The sequence below is a fragment of the Felis catus genome, chromosome B2 (genome assembly GCF_018350175.1).
Source record: "Felis catus isolate Fca126 chromosome B2, F.catus_Fca126_mat1.0, whole genome shotgun sequence".
NCBI classification, from domain to species: domain Eukaryota; kingdom Metazoa; phylum Chordata; class Mammalia; order Carnivora; family Felidae; genus Felis; species Felis catus.
In genome coordinates, this window is record NC_058372.1 from 129,880,865 (window position 1) to 129,902,960 (window position 22,096).

Below are 22,096 nucleotides of genomic sequence, written 5' to 3' on the forward strand. Positions count from 1 at the left end.
GGGAATAAATGATTGTAACTAATATAGTGAGACAGTATAACTCCATTTGGTTCAGATGTGACTCTCTTCATATATAGACACATACATAAGAATTTAGGAGAAAATAGGAAAGAGTATACTGCAAATTGTTATATCAGTTAGCTCTGAGTTGGAATAGCATAGACCTCAGAGAGTTCTAATTTCCTCTATAATTATTAAAAAGTGTTGCAGTTATGAGTACTTCTTACTTTTCTATTAAAAAAAACCCCAAACTAATAATGTTTCCCTCCTGGTTTCTCCTACTAATTACAGTTTTATTTTTGGCATTTGAACAGATCCTTGGAATTTTTTTTAGTGTACAGAGGGAGGCAACCCATTTCTCTTTGTCCCATGACCCCCTCCCCTCCCAACTGGTCTAATACGATTTGTTGAAGAATCTTATTTCTTTTCACTATTAAAAAAAAACCCAAACTAATAATGTTTCCCTCCTGGTTTCTTCTACTAATTATATAGTTTTATTTTTGGCATTTGAACAGATCCTTGGAATTTTTTTTAGCGTACAGAGGGAGGCAACCCATTTCTCTTTGTCCCACGACCCCCCTCCCCCCCCCCCCCCCCCCCCCCCCGCTGACTGGCCTAATACGATTTGTTGAAGAATCTTATTTCTTTTCACTTATTTGAAATTCCATGTTCATCAGTTCCTAAAGACGTATCTAGAGATACATCGCTTATTTAAATGACTTCTTACACAATTTAACTTTTTTCTTGCCCACTGCAGGAGGTATGGTCTTGCTGGATTGAACTGCTTCACTATTTGGATCTGGAGACCACTTGGCTGAGCACTTTGGAGGAGCGGATGAAGAGCACAGAGGCACTGCCCGAGAAGACAGATGCCGTCAATGAAGCACTGGAGGTGGGAACCTGTGTTATGGGTGGTGGTTCTCTCTGTTGCCATGGGGCCAAATGAGCATTCTCATGAGGAACATGGCTCTTTCTGTGGACAAACACATCGGCTTTCTTGGTAGCGTTCAGCGTGACTTCTGTCGTCTGAAGTATTTATACAATCATGTATATTTAGATTACGTTGAGCCATGAACTCAGCCTCTTGGGGTGGTTAGCGGTTTGATAATTAGTACATTTAGACATTAGTACATTTAGTAAACACCCTAATGATTTTCCAGCTTGTTTTTGCCAGTCCCCGGATAAAACTCTGCCTCATGCTATTGTTCTCTTGTTTCTTCATGAAGTTATTTTTGCTCATTGGACAGTGGCAACCACGGTGTTTTCAATGGCTCTTGCTCTGTTCTCTTTAGACATGAAAAGCTGGGGACAGGTTAGAGGGGTCAGTATGTGAGGCCTGGGATTCTGTCCTAGGAGGTTGTCCCCAGGCCTAGGCTTGAGCTCTATGAGACCAAGAAATGTGCCTGCTTTTTCATTGTTCCCAAGTTACCAGCACAGTGTGTGGCACACGATAACTTAATAACTATTTCTTCAATGGATTAAAATGTGAAGAGGGTAGCTTTGCCTAAAATAAAAGAAGAGGAAGAAGGTATTTTTGCTTTTAAAACTGAAGGGACACAGTGTGGTAATTGAGTGGGTGACTGGACTGAAGGTCAGAAACAAGTCAAATGTGGTACCTAAAGTCCAAGAGCCAGATGCTTGCTTGCTGGAGAAAAGAAGATTGATTCTCAAATAAAATAGCAGAGTGAGAGATGGAGAGATGGAGAGAGTAAAAAAAAAAATATGGAAAGCGTACTTTAAAAACGATTTTCCTGGGGCACCTGAGTGGCTCAGTCAGTTAAGGGTCCAACTCTTGATTTCAGCTCAGGTCATGATCTCATGATTTTGTGAGTTCAAGCCCCGCATTAGGCTCTGGGTGGACAGTGCGGAGCCTGTTTGGGATTCTCTCTCTATCCCTCTGTCTGCCCCTGCCCTGCTGGCATGCACAGGCACGCACTCTCTCTCTCTCAAAATAAGTAAACTTTAAAAGATGTAACATATTTTCCTAATATGAGAATTAAAACACCTGCATTCTAGAAATAAAGAAAATGGAGAGATATGTAAAACAAGATAGGCATTTTTAAACATTTTGGCATATTTCTTCCTAATTATTTGTTTTTGAAAATCTATCCACCCTGGAAGGCAGTACATTGTAGTAATGGATAAAACCCTATAGCGTCATAACATTGGAACCTTAGGTCTTTTTACTGAGTGTTTTTGTACTTAACCTCTGTGAGCTTCAGTTTTCCCATTGTAATATGGGAATGATATTTAGCCCATATAACTAACTAGATTTATGTATATAAAGTGGGCACATAAAATAGCATCTAGCTTTCTGTGTATGTTGTAGAAAAATGAGTACCTGCTTTAGTAATATAATCAATAACAATTTGAGATAATTTTGCTTGTATGGTATTATCTTCTGCTTTTAAACTTTGCATCACACCATGAACTTTTATCCATGTAATTAATAATTACTGAAATTATTTTTATGCAATTATAGTAACATGGATCATCATTCATACTGAGTTTTCAACTTTACTTTATTAATTTATTATTATTTATTATTATTATTTATTACTATTATTTATTAATACCATGATGGATATTTATGTAATCATCTGCCTCATTTTTAATCTTGCTCCTTACATAGATTTCTAGAGAATGGAATTACTTGTTTAAAAAAGTAGACATTTTAAGATCCTTGGTATATTTTGCCTCAGTAAATGCATGTATTTTTTCTTCTCCCGTCTAGTCTCTGGAGTCTGTTTTGCGACATCCAGCAGATAACCGCACTCAGATTCGAGAACTTGGCCAGACTCTGATTGATGGAGGGATTCTTGATGATATAATCAGTGAGAAACTGGAGGCTTTTAATAGTCGATACGAAGAACTGAGTCACTTGGTAAGAATTGGGACATGCAGGGGTGTTGATTAGGTGTTACGATATAGAGCTCACCTCAAGAACTTATACCAAGAGGAAGAGTTGATAACCAACATTAATAGAAGTGTTTATGGCTTTAAAATACCAAGTGGAGAAGAGTAGACCTAATACTTCAAGGGAAGCAGAACTTGACGATTAAAAAATCTGTCTTTGAGATTGTTTCTACTTACGGACTATTTAATTTCCTTTAAGGATCATGTTATAGCCATAAGTATTATAACTCATATTATACTAGTAAATATTAGGACCATCCACGTTTGACATAATTTGCTATTATAAAATGCCCTAATCCCTTAGACACCTATCCAGAATGTATCACAACATCCATGTTCATATCAGTAAGTAGAGAAAAGAGATTGTTTCTTTATAGGAGGTTTGGATGGATATTACATGCTTTCAAACACATACTAAATAATAATGATTGATGCTTAGGTTATGAATAGCATCAAGCTTACTCCAAAAGTGCAGTAGACAGTGGTTCAACATATATGTAAACCTGTTGAACTTGACACTTTGGACAAAAAGAGATTTATATATTCATTCTACTGATAGACATTCTTGCTCTATTTTATACTGTTATTGGTAGGCTTATTGAGGATTCCTAAAAATGCCCTAAATTTGTAATAAGTGACATTTTTGCTCTCTGTTTAATGTGTTATGTGGGATATCTTTACTTTCTTTCTTTTTTTATTGAGGTATAATTGAAATATAACATTATATTACTTTCGGGTGCACAACATAATGATTTGATATTTATATACATTGTGACATAATCACCACAATAAGTTTAGCTAACATCCCTCATCTGACATAGTCCCAATTTTTTTTGTGTGATGAGAACTTTTAAGATCTACGCTGTTAGCACTACCAATCTGTTCTCGTATCTACGCGCTGGTTTTTTGTTTGTTTTAGATTCCACATGTAAGTGGGATCGCATGCTATTTGTTTTTCTCTGACTCATTTCACTTAGCATAGTGCCCTCAAGAGCATTTTTATGCTTTATCATTGTATATAGAAAGAAGTAAAAATTAATAATTCACCGTAAGATGGATCAGTTACTAGAAGAATCTTTTCACCGTTATCATTGCTAGTTATTATTTATTTAAAATGTAGGCCAGAGTTTTACACTAGTGCTTTCATAGTCTCTTTCTATTCTTGGTGGCCAGAACATAAGGGTTTCCTTATATTCAGCTCTTTATCTTTGTGCTGAGTGACTAATGATTCAATTTTTCCCCTGTGTAGGCAGAGAGCAAGCAGATTTCCTTGGAAAAGCAACTCCAGGTCCTGCGGGAAACTGACCACATGCTTCAGGTCTTGCAAGAGAGCTTAGGGGAGCTGGACCAACAGCTCACAACGTACTTGACTGACAGGATAGATGCCTTCCAGGTTCCTCAGGAAGCTCAGGTACTGCTGTGGATTTGAGGGCTTTTGAGTCATAAAAAAGGCATGTGTAACTGTCTCCTCACCTGCGAGAGAACTGGCTCCCCTTGCCGTTCCAGACCGAGTCAGTGAGAGAGGCTGACCTTCCTCACGGAGCAGGATTGGGTTCTGGAGTTCTTTTGGTCTCTGTGTGAGACCCTGGCACATGATCATCATTGTAAAATTATAGTTATGAAGTTGGAAAATTCCTTCTTTATAAATAAGTGGTGAACACTAGAAGTGACAAATGCGAAGACCTTAATGTGTGTCCCCCCACGGTAGTCCTGCAATTCAGGGGGCCTGTGTTACTATTAAACTTACTAAAGCCTATATAGGGGTCAGCATATTCTTATGCACTGTGTGACTCTATGGAACTTTTAATAAAAAAAAAAAATTCTCCCCTTTCTAATCTCTTTGTAGAAAATCCAAGCAGAGATCTCGGCCCATGAGTTAACTCTGGAGGAGTTGAGAAAAAATGCACGTTCCCAGCCTCCGACGTCCCCAGAAGGCAGGAACGCCAGGGGAGGAAGTCAGATGGATGTGCTCCAGGTGAAGAGGGCAGGCAGCTTCTCTCCACTTTTTGATGTGTTGGGCATAAAGAAAAATTGGAAAGAGCTGATTACTTGGATGCCCTTGGTCTTCTTTGTTTATGACGTAAACAGTGGCATGGGAGTGACGTATTGGAGGTGCATCGTATCCCCGGAAGGGCAGCAGAAACAAAATATTGAATCTGATTTTATAGTTGAGTTGAGAAGAGAGAGCAAGCTAGATTTAGAAGTTATCTTTGTATAGATTTTTCCATGAACGCAAGCCTCTGTCGGTTCTGGTGTGGCTGGTGCACTGGGCTGGCTGAGAGCCCGCGATGGAGCACTGCTGAGAGTCCATTAGTGATGGAGGTGAGATTGACCTGGACTCTGAGCTTGTGGTCAAGGGCACGCTGAGTTTTAGGCTCCTGAACTACAGTTTTCAAACAGGTGAGAAAATTTGTGAAGCTTTCATTCCAGCGAGGCCAGCTTCGCCTTTTATTGTATCTTCAGCCTCTACACTGTCAAGTAATTCGGGACAGTGGGCTGTGGAGTTCACTCAGGTGATTGGGAAGCCTCACTCAGTTCCTTTAAGGAATGTTTGTCTTGCTGCTTTTTCCTACAGCTTTTCAGCAGTATGTGTTGTGCTAATACCGTCTGCTGAGACAGATGGCCGTTCTGATGCAAATTGCTTATTATGTCCATTTATGCAAACAGAGGAAACTTCGAGAGGTGTCCACAAAGTTCCAGCTTTTCCAGAAGCCTGCTAACTTTGAACAGCGCATGCTTGATTGCAAGCGTATCCTGGATTGTGTGAAAGCAGAGCTTCATGTTCTGGATGTGAAGGATGTGGATCCTGATGTCATACAGAACCATCTGGACAAGTGTATGGTGAGGTCATCGGTGGATAATGTGTCCACTGGGTTTTCCAGCTGCTCTTATGGCTTCACCTAGTGCTTACATACATGGTTCATTAATAATTGCTAGTCTATATTGAGCTAAGAATACAGAGTGATGGTGAAAAACAGGTTAAAAATAAGAAGTGTGGTCCTGTCCTTCAAAGAAATTAAAAGAGATAAGACAGACAGGTAGGAGAAAGTAAAATCAATTATTACAATGTAACAAGATAAGCTAGAATAGACATGCATATAACATGATTTAAAAAACAAGGGAAACACATCTTAATCAGAGCATGAAGTTAGGGAAGGTTTTGGCAGAATGTGACTAATAAGCTAAATTCTAAAGGATAAATTTGAGTCAGCTAGAAGAAGCGTACTTAGAATAGATGTTAGGAATATTACAATGTAAAAGAAAATCATTTTTAAGGAAAGTCAAACTTTAAATTTTAACTTATAAAGTTTAAGCCTAAAATATGAAAGACAAAATTATACTTAGAATGGATGTCAGGAATATTATAACATAAAAAAACCATTCTCTAGGAAAGTAGAATTTTAAATTGACGTTTAAGCCTAAGATGTAAGACAAGAAATTATTTATAAGGCGTTATTACTATTTTAGTCTAGAACTTTATAACTCAGTTGAATAGAAATTTAAAAATAATGTGGCTAAGTGTACACAATCTTAGAATTAGTCTTCTCCTTAGGAGAGTCATGAGGAGGCTTAAGATGACCCCGGTTAAGACAAAAGTCTGGGGGAGTTTGTGCGTTTCAAAATTGCTTTCTCCATGTGTATTGCACACTGCAGGTTTGCATACTCGAAAACTGAAATGTGTGGAAGGATGAACAAATAGGATAAATATGTGTGTGTGTGTGTGTGTGTGTGTGTGTGTGTGTGCGTGTGTGTGTGTGTGTGTGTGTATAAGTACGGGTGTGTGTCTGTTGTGAGTACACATGTAAGCATTTATTTATTTAATGAGATACAGAGAGGAAAAGAGCAAGCCTTGTCCTTGACCTTATGTAACTCAGTCCACTGGTCTGTTACTATGTGACAATGCCATGTGAGATGTTTCAGGTCAAGATCATGAGTGAGAAAAACAAGAGAACTTGCCCAGGTAAAAGTTTTTAGTTTCAAGTGACTAGGATGAGGAGGCCTCTGAATTTGACCTAATCACTCCAGTTTCTTAAAGTTACATACCTCTTGCTATATTGAATTTTTATACATCTTTTCATCATGTAAGTAATGCATGCTTATTGTGGTAGACTGGTACTTAAGAGAATTTTAAGAAAAGAAGTTAATGTTAATACTTCCAAATGTCAACAGCCAGAAATATGGCCAGTGTTAGCTTCATTCTAGTAAGACCATTTATGATTTTTAAAAATGTAATTTAAGAAATGATAGACATTCAGGTTTTAGTCTTAATGTTTTTCCATTTTATGCAGGAAAATGTTTTTATTATTCAGTACTTTCATGAACCTAGAAAACACACGTTTGACGTTTTTTAAATAAGTATAATCTCTATTAGTTTATTTTCTTATCTGATTTTAAAAAGATAATACAACCTTGATTTCATTTCTCTCCTCCTTTGAACCAAATCTGAGGCAGATAAAGCCCTTTGATCTCCATAGTTACTTTGTAGCTGTCAATCTGTGGAAGCTATGTTTTGAAATGTTTCCAATTAGCAACTTTTCACCACAGTGTGTAAAATGTGCCTTGCTCTCTTTTAAAGAAACTCTATAAAACTTTGAGTGAAGTCAAGCTTGAAGTGGAGACTGTAATCAAAACAGGAAGGCACATTGTCCAGAAACAACAAACTGACAACCCCAAGGGGATGGATGAGCAGTTGACTTCGCTGAAGATTCTCTACAATGACCTGGGTGCCCAGGTAAGGGCAGCTGCAGTGCTAGCCTGTTTCGCTCTCATTTATATATTTTAAAATCTTACTCTTAGGGGAAGGCATGTTTGAATTTTATAGCACTAATAATAGTGTTTTCTTTTCTTTTTTTAATTTTTAATGTTTATTAATTTTTGAGGGGGTGGGGGAAAGAGAGAGAGAGGCAGAGAGACAGAGAGAGGGAGACATAGAATCTGAAGCCATCAGCACAGAGCCTGACACGGGGCTTGAACTCACAGACTGTGAGATCATGACCTGAGCCCAAGTCGGATGCTTAACCAATTGAGCCACCCAGGCACCCCAATAACAGTGTTTTCAATTATTCCAGTATTTTTTTTATTATATTTCATTAAATCTGTATGTTAATAAATATTACAATGATGAATGATTGTATGGAAATTTGCTTTTAATATTTAATCCAGACTCATTTTTAGATATTCTTTTTTTGTTGTTTTGTTTTAAGATTATTTATTTATTTGTTTATTTTGAGAGAGAGAGCATGAGAAGGGGAGGGGCACAGAGAGAGAGAGAGAGAGAGAGAGAGAGAGAGGGAAAGAGAGAATACCAAGCAAGCTCCACACCATCAGTGCCGAGCCCGATGTGGGGCTTGAACTCATGAACCATGAGATCATAACCTGAACTGAAACCAAGAGTCAAATGCTTAACCGACTGAGCCACTCAGGCGCCCCTTTTATATTTTCAATGGCTAGTCACATTTCATAAGTTATTCTACAAAAACTCTACCAATAATAATAGCCCCTTTATAAACTCAAGTTACTGTTTCTTGGATTTCTGAATTGAATAGTCTACTGAGAAATATTAAAACATCAAGACTCTGATAAATAGTAAGTGACAGGAAATTCACATTAATCTAGGAGGATCTAAAATCCTTTCAAGAAACACCTATAATTTGGGCATCTTAGTGAATCTGTGGGGGAATTTTTGGTCATTTATTTTGAGTAACTATATTTAGCAGGTTTAATGTCTTCTCTTATTGAGAACTCTGCCCTGAAGTTAGGAAAACAAAACAAAACAAAACAAAACAAACAATGACCACCATGTTTAAGTGAAACTTTATTGGCAATGTTGGAAAGCTGGGTTAGATAATATTTTAGGTCCTTCTTGGATTATTAAATATTACCTAAGTTCCTACATCAGCCCCGAGAACACTAGCTGAAACTTTGTTATCATTTTCAGATCAGTAAGAATGAGCAGTGCATATATTTCCTGGATAACTTTGACTTCACTTCTGCAAGATAAAATTGCTGATGTGATATGTTTGTATCATTTTGATACACTGCACATCTGGAGCACATAGTGTAGAGCTTCTTTTTGTTATTAAACACCTGAAGTTTTTTTTTTAATCAAATATTATTGTATTTATTCATCAACTAGGCATTTTATGGATGGCAGTGGTAGTGTTGCTGGTTTTAATATTAATTCTCTAGTTGTAACCATGGTTTTAGAGTTAAGTCATTTTCTCATTCAACACAGTTGAGACTTTACTGTGTGTCAGGTATCATAGAGGCAGTAGTGATACAGTGGTGAGCAAAAACATAAATTATCTTTGTCTGCTAGAACTTAGGGTAGTGAAGGAAGAAAACATTAAACAAGTAGTCATACAAAGTAATGCCACATTAGCAGTCTGAAGTGTTATGAAGGAATGTGTATGGTGCTTGAAGAGTACAGGTACTTAGCAATTTGGCCCGGTCTGGAGTTATGAAAGCTTCCTTGAAGAAGTGGTGCATAAGCCGAGATCTGAAGGATGAGTAGGAATAGCCTCCTGAAAGCAGTGGAGGAGTCTTCTAGGTTGATGGAATGGTATGTGTAAAGGCCCTGTGGCAGGAGGCAGATGGTACATCTGTGTGGCTAATGCAGAGACAGCAAGGATGGGGAACATGGTGCTAGAGTGAGGGGCGAGACGAGCACACTAGTGTCTTAGAGTTGTGATAAAGGTTTTAATCTCAAGAGCAAGCTCGTATATTTGCTTTTAAAAGGTCACTTACTGTGGTTTGGTGGATGAATTGGATAAAGGCAGGGATGGATGTGAAGAGAGCAGTTAGGAAGTCACTGTCGTGCTCTTACTGAGAAACAGTGGTGGCGTGAACTAGGGTGGAGCGGTGGAGATGGTGGGGGTGGATTGACTCAGACATATTTAAGAAGTGAAATGAGTAGGACTTGGTGATGGATTAGATGTGGGAGTACAGGGGAGAGGGAGATGAAGGATGACCCCTAGGTTTCTAGCTTCGTTACATGGGAGATCATGGTGCCATAATTGGGAGGAGGCTTTGGAAGGAAAGGCAGAAACATGGAAAAATTATAAGCATGTATTGAGCATGTTCACATTTTAAGTGCCTTTGTGAGAATGAATTAAATATATCAGACACTCACAAAGTTATTCAAGTCTGGGGAATATATCTGGGCTGACGCTAGGAATTTTATGAGTCATCTGCATAGAGATGGTAATTAAAGTTTTCAGTGATGAGATTGTCTAGGGACAGGATATAGTGTGAAAGAAAAGCCTATATGAGCCACAAAATAAAAAATAAATGAGTGGGATTACAGCACACTTGATCTTAGCCAAAAGGCCGAGAAGTGATTGAGTGGGACTACATTAAACCAAAGAGCTCCTGCACAGCAAAAGAAACCATCAACGAAATGAAAAGCCAGCCTACAGAATGGGGAAAAAAAAAATGTTTGCAAGTCGTATATATGATAATGGGTTAATATAAAAAAATATAAAGAATTCATACAGCTCAATAGCAAAAAAGCAAATAATCCAATAAAAAATGGGCAGAGGACCTGAATAGGCATTGTTCCAAAGAAGACATAGAGTGGATCAAGAAGTACATGAAAAAGTGCTCAAACATGACTAATCATCAAGGAAATGCAAATCAAAGCCACAATGAGATATGACCTTACACCTGTTAGATGAGTAGTGTCAAAAAGAGATAATTCCCAAGAGAATGTGGAGAAAAGAGAACCCTTGTGCACTGGTGGGAATGTAAATTGGTGCAACCACTGTGGAAGGCAGTATGCAGATTCCTAAAAAAATTAAAAATAGAACTACCCAATGATCTGGTAATTCGACAGAAACAAAAAGACTACATTGAAGGGATATCTGCACCCTCATGTTGACAGTCACACTATTTAGAATTGCCAAGGCAACTGCAAAGGAAACAGTCAACAAAACTAAAAGGCAACCAATGGAATGGGAAAAGATATTTGCAAATGACATATCAGACAAAGGGCTAGTATCCAAAATCTATAAAGAACTCACCGAACTCCACACCTGAAAAACAAATAATCCAGTGAAGAAATGGCAGAAAACATGAATAGACACTTCTCTAAAGAAGACATCCAGATGGCCAATAGGCACATGAAAAGATGCTCAACGTCACTCCTCATCAGGGAAATACAAATCAAAACCACACTCAGATACCACCTCATGCCAGTCAGAGTGGCCAAAACGAACAAATCAGGGGACTATAGATGCTGGAGAGGATGTGGAGAAACGGGGACCCTCTTGCACTGCTGGTGGGAATGCAAACTGCTGCAACCACTCTGGAAAACAGTGTGGAGGTTCCTCAAAAAATTAAAAATGGATCTACCCTATGACCCAGCAATAGCACTGCTAGGAATTTACCCAAGGGATACAGGAGTGCTGATGCATAGGGGCACTTGTACCCCAATGTTTGTAGCAGCACTCTCAACAGTAGCCAAATTATGGAAAGAGCCTAAATGTCCATCAACTGATGAATGGATAAAGAAGTTGTGGTTTATATACACAATGGAATACTACGTGGCAATGAGAAAGAATGAAATATGGCCTTTTGTAGCAACGTGGATGGAACTGGAGAGTGTGATGCTAAGTGAAATAAGCCATACAGAGAAAGACAGATACCATATGTTTTCACTCTTATGTGGATCCTGAGAAACTTAACAGAAGACCATGGGGGAGGGGAAGGAAAAAAAAAAGAGAGAGAGAGAGAGAGCCAAAGCATAAGAGACTCTTAAAAACTGAGAACAAACTGAGGGTTGATGGGGAGTGGGAGGGAGGGGAGGGTGGGTGATGGGGGTGCAGATACCTCTTCAAAATACTGATTGTTGTTTCCTGTGGATATATATACACCAAAGTAGGATCACTGGATCATATGGTATTTTTATTTTTAACGTTTTGAAGAACCACCATACTGTTTTCCATAATTGTATACTTGAAATCTGCTAAAAGAGTAGATGATCCATGTTTTCACTACAAAAAAGGGTAACTATTGGAGATGATGGATGCATTAATTAGCTTGATTATGGTAATCATTTCACTTAAGATGATCACATGGTACAAACGAAATATGCATCTATGAAACTACAGTCAGTAGCAAGAAGTGGTAACACCAGGAGAGTTCTGGGACAGGAAAGCCAGGGAAAAAGGGTATTTTGAGAATGAATGTAGGCACTGGTTTTGAATTCTTGAACATTAAATATGATGTCCGTTTAAAAATGTCCATTTAGATCTGTTGCCCTTGGAGTCATTATTGAGCTTAGCAGAGGCCTTTTCTGTGAAGTGATAGGGACAGAAGCCAGAATGGGAGGAGGTAAGAAATGTGAGGGAGGTAAGAAAATGGTTTTGAGGACTGGTGAGGGAACGATAGGAGAGAGGATGATCTTAGGGGAGTTGGAGCCAAGGAAGGGAGTTATGTTTTTTTTTAAAAAACATGAGAGACTTGAGTATGTTTCATAGCTGATGGGAATAATCCTATTGAGAGGGAATGGTTGAATATCTAAGAGGGAGAAGGATAAATGCGTGGGTAAAAGCTTTACAACTTGAAACTGCTTAATTCAGTATGCACTAGGTCTTAAAATGTATTGATTAGACTAGGAAGAGCAGATTGTTATAAATTGAACTGTAAATTATTTTCTTCTTGGAATATACAAATCTTTGGTAGCATTAAGTTTTATGATGATTGTATAGCTGCCTGGGCATGTCAAAGTCAGGTAAGATCCTTTGAATACCTAATATCTTTTAATATAAATCATGTATTTGTCTCCTAAAGTCTGCATTGAGGGGCTATTAATTTAAAGTCATGAATTTTAATTAAACTCTGTAGGAAAAAATATTTCACTCTTAAGAAGGAATTTAATAATGATCAATCCTTGAGGTATGAAAGAGTAAAAATGAACCTAGGGGACCAGAAAAAAGAAATGTAATTCCGTGTTACTTATTAAGAAAATTCAGTCTTTATGTCATTCAAGAAAATTTCATCTCATACATGACTTATCTCTCTACTACTTTTGCAAATTGCATCTACCTATGTGCACATAAAAAGAACACATTTTTACTTATGTATGGTGTTGTGATGCCCTTAAAAATGTTATCTCAGCTTTAGATTATGAGTGATACTTTGAGAGTACCATCATGTAATGTAAGGGGTCAGACCAGGCTCAACCAATGGCCATGCCACCCTGATCATGGCCTCAGCATCCTTAAGCTTCACCGCCCTGATCTGCAAAGTAGAAGGGATAGGGCCTATCACAGAGGCTGTTGTGGGTTTTATTGTATAGCATGTATAAGATTCTCCAGTGTAACACGGGAGCTATGTTAAGAGCCTGGTAGGGGCGCCTGGGTTGGTTAAGTGACCGACTTGATTTTGGCTCAGGTCATGATCTCATGGTTCATAAGACCGAGCCCTGTGTTGGCCTCTGTGCTGACAAGGTGTAGGTGGCTTGGGATTCCCTCTCCTTTTTCTCTCTCTCTCTCTCTCAAAATAAATAAACATTAAAAAAAGAGCCTGGTAAATGTTAGTTCAGTTGATTTTGCTTTCTGTCAACCACAAAAACAATTTAATAATAGAGGTTTATGTTGCATAGTTATTTATTATATTTTAAGTTAGATAGTTAATTACAAAACATAATTATGAAAATCATGCTATTCCCCCCTCAAATTTCTAGGCCAAAGTATATATGTATGTGTGTGTGTGTGTGTGTGTGTGTGTGTGTGTGTGTGTGTGTTTTAAAGTTTATTTATTTTGAGAGAGAGAGAGAGAGAGAGAGAGAGAGAGAGAATCCCAAACAGGCTCTGCACTGTGAGCATAGAGCCAGATTCAGGGCTCAATCTCACAAACTGTAAGATATGACCTAAGCTGAAATCCAGAGTCAGATGCTTAACCAACTGAGCCACCTAGGAGTCCTGTGTATGTTTTTAAACAGACTTCTTTGAGAGGACTGTAAGGCATCTTCTGTTTAAAATAATAAAAGATACCATTTACTGATTCCTTAACTTTGTTACAAGGACTGGGCCAAGTCCTTTGTCATTTAATACTCTGTTGACAACTTTTGAGGGCTTTGCCTCTGCCAAGGTCACTTAGGAAGTGAGAAGAGCTAAGATGAAAGGCCAAGATTGCCTGACATTTAACTTCTATGGTATATTGTCCTCCTGTGGAGATGTAAGAATGGAGTGATTCTAGGTGTGAGAGAGAAGGGTTATATGTATGTCTTGGGGTTTAAGTATGAGTAGAGTTTGGATCTTTAGTTATTACTTGGATTCACTCTTATCATGTTTATTTCTCTCTCTCTCTCTCTCTCTCTCTCTCTCTCTCTCTCTCTCTCTCTCTCTCAATCCCTCCCCTTTTCAGGTGACAGAGGGAAAACAGGAACTGGAAAGAGCATCACAGTTGGCCCGGAAAATGAAGAAAGAGGCTGCTTCTCTCTCTGAGTGGCTCTCTGTCACTGAAGCTGAGTTGGTACAGAAATCCACTTCAGAAAGTTTGCTTGGCGACTTGGATATAGAAATCTCCTGGGCTAAAGTAAGTTGTAGTTCAGGTTACCTGCCAGTATTATGCCAGGGTCACCTGTGGCATTTTGTTCAGGATGTCATTTATCTCCATTTCATATTAAACATAGTCTTTTCTTGTTTCCCATTATTTTTCCACCTCTGTGTGTTAAGAAAGAAGAAAAGAACATTAAAAACAACAATTTTAAGAAGATATTCCTACTTTGATTCCAAAAGCATTAAACTCATGGCTCATCAGTAAGGCCTTTATAGTCATTGAGCTTATGTGGTACTTGAAAACAATCATTGCCTTCAAAATTGGTGACACTTTTTGAGTATTCATTTTTCACAAAGAATTGTGCTGAATTTATTTATTAATTCTCTATAGTAACTTTTGTGCCAGCAACAAATCTTCCTACTGCAAACTACCTGATATAAAGAGCATAGGAACAGAATTTAAAAAAAAGAAAACCAATAAAAGATCTAAGAGTTTTCTGTAGCTCTGTAGTAATTTTGAAATCACAGAGATTAGAGAGTAGATTTGCCAATTCTCCCTTTTGAGGTGAACAAAGAATTGAATAGAACACAAAGTAGTTTTATTTTTAACCAATGCATTCTCTTTTCCTAAATTTATTTCCCAAGAAGCATGTATACTAGAGATACATGCTGAGTATAAATGTTCGATACGGTGACAGAAATTTATTTCAAGTCACAGGTATCAGTTTTGACATCTACAGGTGTTTGCTTGTGGGAAGTGAAGAGAAGGTCCTGGGTGATACAGCCGCTTCTTAATTTGAATACTTCGTGGAGAGGACCCTTGAAAGCAAGTCCAGATACGAGGCAGTAGAATCGCTCAAGAAAAGTATAGTTCTGCGTGGGCTGTGTGAGGTGACAAAGTTGTGGAAGAGGGGATGTAGGAAGGAAAGGAAGAACGCTGGAATTCGTGGGTGTGCCGTGGATGATAATATGTATTAATATTGCAAAAGCAAAGGCACCCCCAATTTTTTTTTTGTTAAATTTAAGTTTTTCTTTTTTTATTTTTTTTAATGTTTATTTATTATTTTTGAGAGAGAGAGAGAGAAGGGGAGGGGCAGAGAGAGAGGAAGACAGAATCCGAAATAGGTTCCAGGCTCTGTGCTGTCAGCACAGAACCCGATGTGGGGCTTGAACTCAGAAACCATGAGATCATGACCTGAGCGGAAGTCAGATGCTTAACTGGCTAAGCCACCCAGGCGCCCCTGGTAAATTTAAGTTTTTCAAGGAAATATTATCTTCTTTGTACATTTTGAAAGCTGTTACTTTCTTATGTTTTTAAAAATTTATTTATTTGAGAGAGTGAGTGCACACGAGAGTGTGGGAAGGCCAGAGAAAGAGGGAGAGAGACAGAATCCTAAGCAGGCTTCTTAGGATTGTCAGTGTGGAGCCCAACGCGCGTGGGGCTCAAACCCATGAAACCTGAGATCATGACCTGGGGCAAAATCAAGTCAGACACTCAACCAACTGAGCCACCCAGGCACCCTGCCATTATTTTCTTATTAATAACTGAAGTCCTATAGGCTAATTGAATGACACATGCATAGTGTAATTTAAAAAGATAGAAGCAGGGCTCCTGGGTGGCTCAGTCAGTTAAACGTCTTGACTCTTGATTTCGGCTCAGGTCATGATCTCACAGTCCTTGGGACAGAGCCCCCAGTGGGGTTCTGCACTGACAGTGCAGAGCCGGCTTGAGATTCTCTCTCTGTCCCTCTCTCCCTGCCCCACCCCCACTCTCTCTTGCTCTATCACTCTCTCTCTCTCAAAATAAATAAATAAACTTAAAATAAGAAGACAGAAGCAAAAATAATTTATAATCCAAGAATATACTGCTTTCATTTTAGTTTTTTATAGGCACATACATACAAACATGCATGGCCACAAACATTTACAAATAATTATATTGTGTCTAATGTTTTTTGACCTTGTTTCGAAAAACCTTTATCTTTAATATTCTACTTGCAAGTATTTTTGTATCACACATTGGAGAGGCATGGTATTTTATTGTGTACTTTTTATTGTCCCATTCCCATTTATTTCCATAAATTAGTGCCAATTTTCACTATTGTAAAAAATGCTGTGAAGCTTAATCATAGCATACATTTATAATTATTTCTTGAGGAAAAATTCTTAGCCTTAAAAATATTGGCCAAGGGATATATCGACTTAAAATTCTAATACATACTATGAAATTGCCCTTCAGAAATGTACCCACCAGCTGTGAGTGAGAATTCCTACTTGCTTAACAGCAGGAAAATATCATGTTTTAGTTATTTATTACATTTTCCAAAGGTTAGAGGCCATTTATAGCTCTTTTTAAAAAATTGCCTTTTTGTCGTTTTGACCATTTTGGTCTTTTCATTTAGAGCTCTTGACCTATTGCAATTATAAATACTTAGTGTGTTGTATATTGTTCCACTTTTCTTAATCTTTTTTATTTTTCATTTATTATTATTATTTTTTTTTTTGCCATTGCGCTTTCCTTTCTGTTCTGTATGTTTTTTTAAACCACTGTATTATGTATTTTTTAAAGAATAAATTCATATTTTTCTTCATTGTTTCTGCTTTTAGTGCTTATAAAAGCCAACACTATTCTCTACTCCAAGGTTGTATAACTATTCACTTATATTTTCTTCTAGCTCTTTTATAGTTTCATCTTTTACCTTTAATGTTTTAATCCAGTGGAATTTATTTTGGTATATATCATGAGGTAAGGTTCTAACCTTTTTCTCTGAATAGTTAACCATGTATCTCAGCACTATTTATTAATTATCATTTCCCCACTGATTTGACATGCTAAATTCTTTTTTTTTTTTTGCCTGTTGCTTTGCTTCACTGATCTGACCCTCTGAATTGTTCTTCAGCTGTTTAGCTATATGGTTTCATGACATATTTCAACATGTAGCTAATGGATTCCCTGTCTTTATGCTTCTGTTTTTTTTATATACTTGTATAAATTTTAGAATTATTAATCTGAAATTATTAAAAAATTCTGTTAGAGGGTGACTGGGTGGCTCAGTCGGTTAAGTGTCTGACTCTTGATTTCAGCTCAAGTCTCACAGTGGTGAGATCAAGCCCCACATTGGGCTCCACTGTAGGCTCTGTGCTGGGTTCCATGCTGGGCTGCAGCATACTTAAGATTCTCTCTCCCCCTTTCCCTCTGCTCTTCTCCTGTTGGAGCTTGCATATGCATGCTGTCTCTCTCTCAAACAAAATTCCATTAGAAATTTGGTTTGAATTGCCATAAATTTATAGACTTGTTTTCAGGGGAATTAATATCTCTGTTATAATAAGTCTTTTTAGTAACATGGTATGTTTCATTTTTTTCCCCCCAGTGTTTTAACATTCTATATAATGCTTTGGTTTTTTCCTTCAAAAACATTATGTATGGGTGCAAAGATGTTTATTCCTACGTATTTATTTGTTTTTGTAAGTGTATAAAAAGTATGCTTTGTCTTTACTACTAATTACTTATGGCTTGTACATAGGTGATACTGATTTTTGCAGATTTAATTTGTAATCATTCATCTTTGTGTACTTAAATCAATTCAGTTAATTTTTTACTCATATCAATTCAGTTAGTTGATTCTCATAATTTTTTAAGGTAAAGACTTAAAATAATGGTATGTTTGTCTCTTCTGGAACTATTCAATTTTAAATTCCCATTTAATCTTATTTCAGGTTTGAAATAATGAAGATGGTAAATACAAGTCACAAATTCATAGCACATTTTTCTCACTCGAGTAAATCAAATGGAACATTAGTATGTAACATAATCACCCACTTTTTCAATATTGTGTTCAGATTTAAGAAACATTAATATTTCACAGCATTTTAATGTATTTACACTTAAAATTTATATAAAATTTTTTCAATGTAAAAATATAATATTTTCATTCCTGAACTTTAATACTATTTTTATTTGATAGCTTAAATATTATTATTTTCAGTGTAGTCATTTTCTTTACAGTAGTCTATTAGCACAGATAGTTGTATATACTGTTTACATTTAATTTCTTGTTAATTATTTTTATAGTTCTTAAAGACTGTTCTAGTCAATCAGTACATTGCCACTGAAGGTATATAGAAAGCCTTAACTGCAGAGAGAGTGGCTGTGGGTTTTTTTTTTTTTTCTCCCTTCTAGAGAAGAATATTTTAGTGTCTTTATAAGTATACCAGTATTTGATATAGCCAAGTGAATGTTTAAGCCTTGACTGATTTGGGAATTTGCAATTTTTATGCCTTCCAAAATGAAATTTAGTGATGTGAGATTAAATATAATGAGCTTGAAATGATTTGTTTAAGTGTTGGTTAAAAAAGGTACAATAGTGGGATGGATATGCTTATATTACCTTTTGATTGAAACAACTTTGTAGTTTTAATTTTGGGATCCAGCATTTTTGCTATATTTCTCTGAGTATGTGTCCTTTTTTAAAAAGTATTTATTGGGGCGCCTGGGTGGCGCAGTCGGTTAAGCGTCCAACTTCAGCCAGGTCACGATCTCGCGGTCTGGGAGTTCGAGCCCCGCGTCAGGCTCTGGGCTGATGGCTCAGAGCCTGGAGCCTGTTTCCGATTCTGTGTCTCCGTCTCCCTCTGCCCCTCCTCCGTTCATGCTCTGTCTTTCTCTGTCCCAAAAATAAATAAACGTTGAAAAAAAAATTAAAAAAAAAGTATTTATTGATTTATTGATTTTGAGAGAGAGAAAAGAGTATTTATTTATTTTCAGAGAGAGAGAGAGAGAGAGAGAGAGAGAGAGAGAGAGAATCCCATGCAGGCTCTGCACTGGTGGTATGGGGCTCAAACTCATGAGCTGTGAGATCATGACCTGAGCTAAAGTCGGTCACTTAACCAGCTGAGCCACCCAAATACCCCTTGCTGAGTACACATCTTGCCTGGTCAAATTTATGAATATGTGAATCAAGTTATCATTATACCATCCAGAGTATTATTTTTGCCTATGACAATTGTTAACTACAGCTTAGATGTGCTGGTTCTCTTATGATTTAGTTACGATGAAATATTTTTTGTAATTCTTATACAACAGATTATATATTAAGTCACCCAGTGCAGGGTGTTATCCTTGTAAATAAAGGTAGTATGCATCAGTAGTTTCCTGTAGTAGTCAAGGAAATAAATTCATTATGAAACTTTCAGACTTACGAGTCCTGGAATAGTTCAGCTTTGCCATCTTATAGTGACTGAATATAAAATTGATTCTTTAGGTCTAAAATTATGATGAAGACACTTGGTGTTTGTGTGTAATAAATGGAATTTGTAGTTAAAGTGAACAAAACTCAGATTTTTTACAGCTGAGTTTGTTACTTTTTTGTATTTGCATAATTCAGTGTTTTAATTTTTGTTAGGAATTGAAGAACCCTGAACATTTAATAGGTTGTGGAGCATTGGAAACCTTTCAGATATTGTAAATTATCTGGGGGACTTGTGGACTGCCATGCATATATGGAAGAAAAGTTCTTTAAAAATTAAAGTTGGATGAACATTTATAATGTTCTGAAACATCAAGTGGGTGTTGGTATTTTTATTTTCTAGAATATCCTGAAGGATCTGGAAAAGAGAAAAGCTGACTTAAATGCCATCACAGAGAGTAGTACTGCCCTCCAGAACTTGATTGAGGGCAGTGAGCCTGTTTTAGAAGAGAGGCTTTGTGTCCTTAGGGCTGGGTGGAGCCGCGTCCGTACCTGGACAGAGGACTGGTGCAGTACGCTGATGGTATGTTTCAGGATGAAATCTTGTCTCCTTTAGTTGCTGAAAAACCAATACAGCTTTGATTGGAGGTTTAAATCCTGTTTTCTGTGTGTCACAATAATGTTGTGCTTCAAGAGAATTAATTTCATTAAACTACATTTTATTTTTTCATTTGAAAAGATAGTAAATTTCTAGGGTGAAAAATGTCTCTGTGAAGTAATATACCATTTGTGATATACATAGAAATATGTACTTTAATATCTTAGTAAGTGTACCTCTCTTGTTATATTTTAATGATTTGGTATTATATTTATTGTCATGCTTTCGTAAACCATATATATATAATACTTATTATGTTCTAATAATGGCATACTAGTTAAGAGCACAGGTTTTAGCATCTCATGGCCTAAGTAAAAATTTTGACTAGTAGCTGGGTGACATTGGTCAAGTCACTTAAAGCTCTCTAAATCTCATTTTTCTCATATGTAAATGGGCATTATTATAATTTCAACCTCATACAGTTTTTGTGAGGATTATGTGACAAGAAACATGTATAAATAACTAGATAGCTATACTTAAAACAACCAATTTTTGATATTATGGTGTTGATTATGATAATTGTTAAATGTTTTATGTTGTTAGTCTTTAGTTATTCCACTGTTAATTATTACCTGGATAGAGTGACCTGTTAAATTTCACAGTGGTTTTCTGTCCCTCTTATACTAACAATGAATATGGCAGCCTCCCTCTCTCTTCCCTTAGAGGGAGTTTCATTTATAAATTATCATTTTGTTTTGACATATCTGGGATAGGACTTTTTTCAAATTCATAGAATTACTGGGTAATAAATAGAGATAGAAAAAAATAAATTATTGTGTGTTTGAGCATTTACTGGAATCAATCATAATGTGTAGGGCGTTGAAGTTCATGGGATCATGTCTTGATTGGTGAGAACCGTACCCAGAATCGATTATTAAGAACAAAACTTGGGTAAATTACTTAAATCTTGCTACATTTTAATTCCCCTATATATAAAATTGGAATAAGAGAACATACCTTACAGAGTTCTTAAATGTTAAATAACAAATGTAAAACTTTTGGCTCATAGAATATGTTCATGAAATATTTTATACATTCATTTTTACTGTAACCAACTTAAGTCCACATTCTCCCAGCCCTTACTTCTATATTCTTCAGTCTGTACTTTCCAAATTCTTCCTTCAAATAATGCCTTTATTTTCCTATTAGAGCATTTAACATTAAATAAGTCTGTTGCTCATCAGTTCACCGTTCTTAGAATCCGGATCACTGCCAAAACTTTTCTCATTGATTCTCATTTCCTTTTTTTAAACTATTCTTTCATATTTATGGATTTACAATTTGTTTTCTCGTCTTTGAAATACTTCTCGGTTTTTTTCTAGTTTCCTTTTTTCCTATCAAATACAGTTCTTAGAAGTTGTTAATCTTATGTAAGGGCTGCCTCACTCTTCTTGCTTTAGCCTCAGCTATTTTGCTTAGTTTTAATTAGTTCTACTGTTTTTTTCTTGTTTTCACGTTTATTCTCTCACTCACATTTTCTGTCCTGCTTCAAGAAATGTTAGTGAGGTCTGTGCCGGCTATAATATTAAGTGCTGGTGGCACCAAGGTGACAAGCCACAGGACTATCCTACAATCAGTTACAGTCCATTGAGCAGGCAGAATCTTATTCAGTGCATATTTTAATAATTCTTTTATATTACTGCTTTTTGAAAGTTTTTTAAATTTTATTTACTTATTTATTTTGAGAGTGAGAATAAGAGAGAGAGAGTGAGAGAGAGAGAGAGAATGAGAATCTCAAACAGGCTGTGCACCACCAATGCAGAGCCTGATGGAGGGCTCAAACTCATGAACTGCAAGATCATGACCTGCGCCAAAGTCGGATGCTTAACTGACTG

General features: G+C 36.9%; 1 protein-coding gene across 5 annotated transcripts in view; it reads left to right on the forward strand.

The window, feature by feature from the left end:
* The window catches only part of UTRN (utrophin), a 491,097-nt gene that overhangs the window by 162,302 nt on the left and 306,699 nt on the right, over positions 1 to 22,096 (forward strand). For all 5 annotated transcript variants that reach the window (XM_045058165.1, XM_045058163.1, XM_045058164.1 and 2 more), the window contains exons 27-34: positions 758 to 892; positions 2,735 to 2,884; positions 4,166 to 4,327; positions 4,763 to 4,891; positions 5,584 to 5,757; positions 7,493 to 7,648; positions 14,287 to 14,457; positions 20,007 to 20,186. In XM_045058165.1, coding sequence (XP_044914100.1) covers positions 758 to 892; positions 2,735 to 2,884; positions 4,166 to 4,327; positions 4,763 to 4,891; positions 5,584 to 5,757; positions 7,493 to 7,648; positions 14,287 to 14,457; positions 20,007 to 20,186 — 1,257 coding nt within the window. The remainder of the gene's footprint in view (positions 1 to 757; positions 893 to 2,734; positions 2,885 to 4,165; positions 4,328 to 4,762; positions 4,892 to 5,583; positions 5,758 to 7,492; positions 7,649 to 14,286; positions 14,458 to 20,006; positions 20,187 to 22,096) is intronic.